This window comes from Pygoscelis adeliae, unplaced genomic scaffold, assembly GCF_000699105.1.
Source record: "Pygoscelis adeliae isolate BGI_AS28 unplaced genomic scaffold, ASM69910v1 Scaffold197, whole genome shotgun sequence".
Classification (NCBI taxonomy): Eukaryota; Metazoa; Chordata; class Aves; order Sphenisciformes; family Spheniscidae; genus Pygoscelis; species Pygoscelis adeliae.
The window spans coordinates 1-9,178 of NW_008825105.1; the positions used below are offsets into that span (position 1 = coordinate 1).

Genomic DNA, 9,178 nt, shown 5'->3' on the forward strand with positions numbered 1-9,178 from the left:
GTGATGCCTGAGAGACAGCTCAACTCAAACCTCCTGCACGTCAGGCATGGAGGAAGGTGAAGGGGGATGGCAGAGGGCTCCCACCCCAGGTACTGCTGGGTCTGTCCTGACAGCCAGCCCTTGGGTGCCCCGTCTCTCCTCTGACTTTTCTGGACAAAGAAGGTTGAATAGATTCATAAAAATCCATCCGGTCTCCCCCTGAAGGCTGTGGTGCACCCCATGCCCATGCCTGGTCCCCAACACCGTCACCGGCCGGCTCACTGTGGGCGTGCTGCAGCCAGAGCACTGGGAGGAGGGTGCTGGCTCTGGACACCCCTTTGCACTTGGTCTCACATTAAGTGATGTGCCAGTTCCTGGTCATACACTGCAGGGTCACCAGCACCCAGCCCCAGCGCGAGAGGTACGGCACATGCAGCCACAGTTACAGAAATACCTAGCTCCAGATTCATGGATGTAAGCTTATTCTTTACATATTATAAAACTGTATACTTCATTAAAGGGGAATTAAGTCCTTCACTGAAGGTCTCAGTGACAACAGTCAGGGTCTCCCCTGTGCTCAGAGCCACACTATGAGCTTCTCACCCAAAGGGACAGACCACAGACGCACCTTCACAGCGAGGGCCGGGCTGGCTCCAGTTCCCTGATGCTCTGCAAAACACAACGGCATTTCCAACCAGGTAGTAGCCGGGATCACAGGTGTATGTTACAGACGTTCCCATAGTAAAATCTGCTTTGCCCTGGCCATTGTGATTTCCGTTGCGAACCCCCGGAGGCATGGGACATGGTCGGACTGCAACAGGGAGACAAAGTCTTAACTCAGCGAGAGAACAGCGTGCAAGGGGAAGGGAGTCGGCGTGATGCTGCGTTGAGGGGTTAAAGCCCATCGCAGGAACGGCTCAGCCTGCACACGCTGTTCCTGCCTGCAAGGAGCACCCGCCGGGCAGGGCTGCCCTCGGGGAAGCAGCGGACACCCGCACTCACCCCTCTCGCAGATGGGCGCTGGCGGATCCCAGGTCCCCCCCGGCTGGCACTGAATCTCGTAGGTGTCCTCTGCGGCATAACCGGCGTTGCAGGCAAAGTGAAGAGTCTCTCCAGCTTTGTAGGTGCTTTGCAGCCCATAGACCTTCCCATTCTGCACCTCGGGTATTTCGCAGCCAGTTGCTGCAAGGAACATGGACGGCATCCTTTAAACTTCAATGCATGGGTCCGATCCTGCACACACAGCCCCCTCCCTTCTCATCACTGCCATAAACCTGTCTGCACCGTTCCTACAACCAGGACATCCAGCATCCTTTCTGCCAGCCCCACACCTAGCAATGAAGCATCCACCCACCTTCACAGCGGGGCAGGGGCTTGCTCCACAGCCCGGCCTCCGTGCAGTTGATGGACACGTTCCCAATCAGCTCATAGCCATCCTTGCAGCCGTAGTACACGGTCACTCCCAGGGGAAACTTGTCCAGGGACTGTCCGCTGTGCAGCCCGTTGGCGATGTTTGGTGGCCGCGGACACATCACCTCTGGAGAGGGAAAAGAAATTGCTGTGTGGGTCAGCTGTTTGCCATTTATGTGCTGCTAGGACTGTTTGGGTAATATCAGGGTAATATCCTGAATTCTGCTCAGTCTTTGTTCCATTTGCTGGACCAAAGTATTAGTTAACAAAACGTACAGCAGCACCAAGATTACAATCGCATTGCAGCTGGAGAAAATTACTAATAATAAGGACAGTCCTGACAGGAGAACTCATAGGCACATCATGGGATTTGGCAGAAGATGCACATGGACACGGAAGCAGCATGAGCAACAAGAAGTTGTGATTACTTCCCGTTCTAGGAGGAAGATGAAAACATCCCACATCTGACCAGAAGCAGAGTCACAGAAATCCCCCTGGGGCAGCAGATACTGCCACCCCCACAGCTCGCATACGGCTCCTGAGTGTGCTGGGGAGGTTACAGCCTCCTGCTGCACGGCAACTCAGCCCCAGGGTTAACTTCTCCCCATCCCTCTCGGAACCCAAGACAGGGCAGGCTGCAGCCAGCCCCATGTCCCACCCCAGCTCCTTTCTTCTGAGCTGTTTCTGTCTCTCTGAGAGCCAAGCTGGCAGCACTTTGGTTTGAGAAGACAAGCGAGGAGGACAGATGCATCCCGGCTTTGCTTTCCCACTGAATTTGAGAGGACACAAGAGGAAGCTTTCCCCCGCTGCTGTCACCGCTCGCACCGCGCGCTGGGACACTTGCCCTTTTTGCACACTGGCAGAGGTGGGCTCCATCTGAAGTCAGCTTGGCACTTGCTTGTGCGGGAGCCCTGCAAGGTATACCCTGTGTTGCATGCAAAGCTTACGGTGTCCCCGGTCCTGTAGAAATAGCGAGCAGCAGGTACTCTCTTCCCATGCTGGATGTGTGGGAACGGACATTTGGTAGCTGGAAAAGGGAGAGAAATAAAACATTGTTTACCTACGCAGCTCTCAAGCTGTTCCTGCCTGCGATGGTTGCCGCGTTGATGGTGTCCCATTGATGCAGCCCATTGATCCCTGAGTGATGGGACGCAGCGGAGGCTGCAGCCGGGGCGAGTGCTCCCGGGGCTGCGGGGGCTCCTCCCTGCGCTGCTGGGGGACCCTGCTGCTTCCTCAGCTGGCAAGAACGGGGTGTCCAGGATTTCATATCAAACACCTGGTGAGGTCAAAGCCTTTCATGGCCTTTCTGCATGCTTCTAACCCACGGGCTGGGGAGCACACCCCCTCGATCCGACCCAACCTGGGGAAATGCTGGCAGGACTGTCCAGGACCGACCGAACTGCACTCCAGGGGTCTGTGCTACCTGGGGCAGGCAGCCGTGCGAGAGAGCCGGGCAGAGGGTGCACAGCGTGGGCTGGGGGTGCCGTGCCATGCTGCCCATGGCACCACCATGACGGTGTGGGGATGGACCCACGCCAGCGAGGGCAAAGCCTCTGCTGCACCTGACAAGGGACCTGCCCATGAACCTGCTGGTGTGCTTCCAGGGGTACCTGGGGGTTGTTTGCATTGAGAGAGAAAGAGAGAGACGGAGAGGCAGACATGCAGAGAGGCAGGCAGGCAGACAGGCATTCAGAACCACAACCACAGGGAAGTAGCTTTTTGTTCACTAGGCAAATATTTGCACTAGATATGGGAATGTAGAAAGAACGTAAAAGAAACACCTTTTGCTGGTAATATCCTTTGGGTTATTGCGTAAAGGGCCACAGTTCTGTCCCGCTGAGCTGCTCAGGTGCAGCCCATCTCCGCTGCGCCCTTTGCACCCCTTCACACAACTCTGAGGTTGGCTTTGTGGGAGAACCACAGCTCTCTGGCATCAAACAGCACACGTGAGCAATGACAGTTACTTCCACAAGGCTGGCAAACCAAATACACATACATCAGCTGAACATATAGAAAACCAAGTATAACAGAAGAAAATACGACTTGACCTTTTTACAAAGTGTTAACTTAGTGATAATTCTTTTTTTTTTTTAAAAAACATAACCCAACCCTTTGCAGCCACTGATGCTTGACTCCCAGCCTGCCACTGAGCCACCGCAGCCAGCTAAGGCAGGAGGGTCAGCCTTCGGTCTCTCAAGACGCCAGTGAATAATTAGCGTGATTGAGGATAGACGCAGAAGTCTTCTCCATGCAGTACCAAAACACTTCTCAAACCTTGCCAGGGCAGCCAGGTTGCAGCACCTACGCTTACAAGATGGGAAGGGATAAACAAAACTATACTGCAGTGATGGAGCTGAGTTTCTGTAGGTTTTGGCTATCCCATCCCAAACGAGAGGGCACCTCGGGCTACCTGCCAGGCTAGTTGAAACAGCAAGTTTCAACATGACAGAGCTCAAACACAATCTATTATGAGAACAGGCTTCTTGTCTCACTGCCATAAGATGCCACATCCATAACCAGCTTTACTTTGGCAGTTTAAACACATAGGTCAAGCCCCTTGTTACGAGAAGCTGGGCAGATTGTGAAAGACTCTCTATAGCCTCCCGTAGCAAGGTTATAACTCCATTTCCCCCAGCCGCTGAAGGGCACGGGGTGGCCCCAGTGCTATCCCAGAGGATCTTTCTCATTAGTGGAGCAGCTCAGAGGCTCCGTGATGCTCAGGGTCTGGCGTGCAAAGGTCCACCTGGGACCAGCACAGGGCTCCTATCTGCCTCCGCAGGGAAAAGCAAAAGGATCAGCGAGGAGAGGAACAGCAATGAAGAAGAGGAGGGCCATGGGAGGAAGGCCTCAGAGGTGCAGACCTGCCGGTCTCCCTTACCTTGAGCCCCAGCCACGGTGGCCAGGAGCAAAGCGGAGCTGCCCAGGAGGCGGAGGGCGAAGGCGAGCACCATGCTCCGGTCCCCAGCGCAGACTGCAGCTCCCAGGGGGCTGTGGGAAGATATAGGCACCCCAGTTCCCCCTGCCACCCCCCACAAGCAGAAGGAGCTGCAGCTGCGGGGCTTCCCGGGGCTGCGGGACAGGAACCCGTGGGCTCCCTGGCACAGGGTGGGCGCAGCCACCACCCCTGGGGAGGCTGCAGGTCCCACACACTGCTTCTGCTGCTATTTTTGGCAGGGGAGGATGGGCCCCTAGTACCCACTGCGTGGCCCACGGGGATCTGTGAAAGAGGGGTGGGTGCAGGCACGGTGCTGTTAGCCAAACTGTGCCCTCGGTGGAGAGCATCCTCAGGTAGGGGAAGTGACCCACGCTCTGCCACAAGTCCCCAGGCGGTGATGGCAGCCCTTCCCACGAACCAGCTGAAGGGGCACGGCTTGCCTGCCCGGCTACGGGAAGGGCAGAGCGGGGCATTCCCTCCTCCCACACACGTGGGACACGTCTGTCCCTCGGGGCCGTGGGTGCTCCGGCCGGGAGGCGCAGCGTGCAGCCCAGCCCCGCACACAGCCCTGCAGCTGCGGACCCGAATCCTCCTGACCTGACCCTGGCTGCTCTGGGACTCATCCAAGCTGGCACCATCCCTCGCTGCTGGCTGAAAGAGTAACAATCCACAGACAGGACTTTTTGATGTAGAAGCAGCCGCAGCAACCTCCAGCTCTCCACCTCACATAGTGGAGGATGCTTTCTGAGCCTAAAACAAGTAGCAAGACATGCGTTACTCAAGGTTTTTATCCCTTTTATTGACAGAGAGCTTCCAATATTTACATATCCAACATTTATACTTCAGAATTGCACTTGACTGGTTACACTCAGATTATAATGTAGAATTATGTACAAGTCAATTACAAACACAGTAGATAAGCCCTCTTCAATGGTAAATTTTGGTGACGACACCCGTAAGCTATGTCACAGCATTCACAGTTCCTTCTATTTTGTTGCAGGGAGATCATTTCAAGCTGATCCCCAAATCAGGTGTTAAATCATTTGGAAAAAAACACTCTGGACTATGCAGTAGGAACAATTGTGTTGGGATTAAAATAACAGAACAGAACACAACACTAAGCTACGAGGCTTTACATTTGTGTTTTGTTCATCTAGTCACTCACATGGCTTATGGCAAGAGATACATAAAAATAACCAACAACCTGCAAGTGCTTGTTCTGCAAGACTGGCTTCCGAGAACAGTATCTCACGGTGCCCCAGTGACAGCTGAGCAGGACAGTGCTCTGATGGGAAGGGAGAACTTTGTGGGTCTGTTTGGAACAAGACTAACATGTTGATGGAAATGGCTATTTGTGGTTTTCCCTGTAATTAGATGCATGTTCCTGTTAACAGGAAAGCACTGGTGAAAATGCAGAAACAAAAAGTATGTAGTAGACACGTTTCGAATACTTCCCATTCCCAACTGCGCATCATGAGAAGCTCACAGATGGGTCATTTACCTCTGCATCAGACAAAACCCTGAACCTCAAAATCTTGCTTTACCAGCTTGGTTTGGAAAAAGGGTTTTGTTCCTCTCTCTCTGTTTTAGTTTTCATTACAATTTTTTATTATTATTTCAAGTATTAAACTGTTCTTATCTCAACCCAGGAGTTTTCTCACTTTTATCCTTCCAATTCTCTCCCCCATCCCACCGGGGTGGGGGGACTGAGCCAGCGGCTGTGTGGTGCTTATTTGCCAACTGGGCTTAAACCATGACAGTCCTTTTTGGCACCCAACATGGGGCTTGAAGGGTTCAAAAAAAAAAAAAAAAGTGATGCCACCGCTCACCCCCTGCCAACTGATGCGCAGTCAGTCCCCAAGCAGCGATTGCTGCCCCCCGGCCAACTCCCCCCAGCTTATATACTGAACATGACATTGTATGGTATGGAACACCCCTTTGGCCAGTTTGGGTTGGCTGTCCTGGCTGTGCCCCCTCCCAGCTTCTTGTGCACCTCCTCGCTGGCAGAGCAGGGGAAGCTGAAAAGTCCTTGACTTAGTATAAATACTGCTTAGCAACAACTAAAACATCGGTGTGTTATCACATCATTCTCATGCTAAATCCAAAACACAGCACTGTACCAGCTACTGGGAAGAAAATTAACTCTATCCCAGCTGAAACCAGGACAGACACCAACACCACAGTGTGGGCTTTCTATCAGCCAAACAAATCAAGGGCACTTTTACCTGTATCTTTGGTTTAGACAGGGTGAGTGAGGTCCCGTCATCTGAGCTGTCCTCGTGGCACCGCTAAAGCCTGAATCAAGTTGAGGATTCACCCTCGCAAACCGTCCTCAACACAACACTCAACTAGATAAGGTTAGACAGGATGACAACAAAGTGCACAAAAGACGTGAGGTTTGTGTCCTGTTCCCCACAAAGGAGTAAATTAAGGCTTTGGCTTGATGTGCATCTGCGCCTACTTTGGGTGCATCAGAGCAACAGTCGCCCTGTGCAGCCACCCGCCAGCCCTGCCGCGAGCGGAGCAAGAGGCCAAAAACCTGCTTTTCCTCCCCAGCATCACAGCAGGCCCGAGGCGTCCTGGGGCTGAGCTGGGCTCGGGGTGCACAGCACCACCTGAAAAAGCCTTTTAAGTGCAAATTCAGACAGCGATTCCCTGCCGTCAGCGTCGCTGCAGGCAGGTGGCGTTTGAGCAGAAAGTGAAAAGGTTGACACGCGGCAACTTTCTGATGTTTTGTGGCATCTGCCAAGACACCTGCAAGTTCTGCATTTGGCCCGGACACCACCTGCCTGCGGACGAGCTCCGCTGCCCCTGAGCGCCCACCCAGCTGGGTTCCTCCCGGGGCTTTCAGCCCACTGAAAGCTTCACCACTTCGAGAGAAGCGTTGGGTCACTGCAGAGACAGGAAGGGCGTTTCCGCAAAGTACTTGCGGAAAAGCCTCGGTGAGATACAAAGATAGTGCCAGGGCAGAGACCTTTAGCTGAAGTTTAAAACTAATTTTAGTACATAGAGGAAGAGTCAGAATAGTAGCTCTTTGCATTAAGGTGTTTAATTTTTTTTCTCTCCGGTAAAATCACTGATCTGTAAGGATTGCCATTTGCACGAGTCAGACTTGCCTTGAACTCACAGCTACAACTGCGTTTTTATAGGAACACTTTCATTGCTTTCAGTAGCCACAGATAATACTCGACTTATGCATCCTATTTGTATCAAACTTAATTTTCTCAAGTACATATCATTCACATGAAGACATCCACCATTAATGCTCTCAGCAGCAGCAGCAGCACTTTTCACCTCAGGACACTTAAGAAACCCGTGAACCCTGATCAGGACCAGGCACGACACGACCTTAGTGGTGCTGAAAAATGGAACATGTGGAGGTACCCAAAATGCACCATTTTCTTGAGTCTACCCTATTGCAGTGCGAAGGTCTTTGGCATCATTGCAACTTAACGTGGGGATAACCACACTTGATTTCTGATCAGCGTTCTCAGCTGGGTGGCAGAGAGCTGCCCAGCCCAGCCCAGCCCCGTGCACAAGCTGCTGCAGCCAAAGTGCGAGTGCTTCATGGGCAGTGGCAGGGAGCGTCTGAGCTTTGTCATCCAATGTCAGCTGGTTGCGGATTCAAGGCCAATTTCACAGGCAGGAAAAGCAGAGCACTGGGATCAGCGTGATCAAGTCCAACACGTCTACAGGCGCCTCCCCACTGTGCCCGTTCCCTAATCTAGACGTTCATAACCAGCATTGCCAGGAGGAGAGGGAAGATTCCTACAAGAGACAAATAAGAAGCTTCAGTCTTCACTCCAAACGTATTCAACTATCTTTTCCCTCCCTGGTCCCCTTCACCTTTCCCCACCTTTTCACAGCGTGATCTTAAAAGAACAGCAATATAAACCTGACAACAGACTGTAGTGGAAGACTTTTAAGCTTATTTCAAGCAGAACAGACAGGAGACAATAACATAAAGATAGGCAAGAGCGCGGTACAGGGGTTCAGGAATATATATTACTTACCAACAATGATCATGTTCGCTCCATCTGGAAAGGAAGCAAGCCAAAATATGAAATTCAGCACAGTAATTCATCAAACTACACATCACGCAGTATCTCAAATCAGAGACAATGCACATGGAAGACAATTCAAGCAACACACAGAATGGGACCCCTGCACAGCCCAACTCCACAGATGTTTATCTGTTAGAACACAAATGTATTTACCAGGATACATTTCCACTAGCCTGTGAGTCCATGCCACAACCTAATCATGCTCTTTTGGCACTACGTTCTTCAAGAAAGAAGTCTTAAAGGCGCAGGAGCAGGCTGCCCCCATGTGCCGTAAGAAGAACGGGCGGGGAAGACGACCGGCCTGGCTGAACGGGGAGCTCTTGCTGGGACTCAGGAAAAAAAGGAAAGTTTACCATTTGTGGAAGAACACAGAATACTGTGTTCAGTTTTGGGCCCCTCACTACAAGGAGAACGTTGACGTGCTGGAGCGTGTCCAGAGAAGGGCAACGAAGGTGGTGAAGGGTCTGGAGAACAAGTCTGATGAGGAGCGGCTGAGGGAGCTGGGGTTGTTTAGCCTGGAGAAAAGGAGGCTCAGGGGAGACCTTATCGCGCCCTACAACCACCTGAAAGGAGGTTGTAGCGAGGTGGGGGTCGGTCTCTTCTCCCAAGGAACAAGCGATAGGACGATAGGAAACGGCCTCAAGTTGCGCCAGGGGAGGTTTAGATTGGATGTGAGGAAAAATTTCTTTACTGAGAGAGTGGTTAAACATTGGAACAGGCTGCCCAGGGAAGCGGTTGAGTCACCATCCCTGGAGGTATTTAAAAGACGTGCAGATGAGGCGCTTAGGGA

The 9,178-nt window shown here is 52.4% G+C and overlaps 1 protein-coding gene across 1 annotated transcript in view; it reads right to left on the reverse strand.

The window, feature by feature from the left end:
• Positions 1–607: 607 nt before the first annotated feature.
• Positions 608–9,178, reverse strand: part of LOC103919833 (complement receptor type 2-like) — a gene marked incomplete at its 3' end in the record, with an annotated part of 12,387 nt that continues 3,816 nt past the window's right edge. The window contains exons 7-12 of the mRNA XM_009327419.1: positions 8,338–8,361; positions 7,114–7,216; positions 4,268–4,377; positions 1,334–1,516; positions 982–1,161; positions 608–790 (exon numbers count right to left, since the gene is read on the reverse strand). Of these exons, the coding sequence (XP_009325694.1) occupies positions 608–790; positions 982–1,161; positions 1,334–1,516; positions 4,268–4,377; positions 7,114–7,216; positions 8,338–8,361 (783 nt within the window). The remainder of the gene's footprint in view (positions 791–981; positions 1,162–1,333; positions 1,517–4,267; positions 4,378–7,113; positions 7,217–8,337; positions 8,362–9,178) is intronic.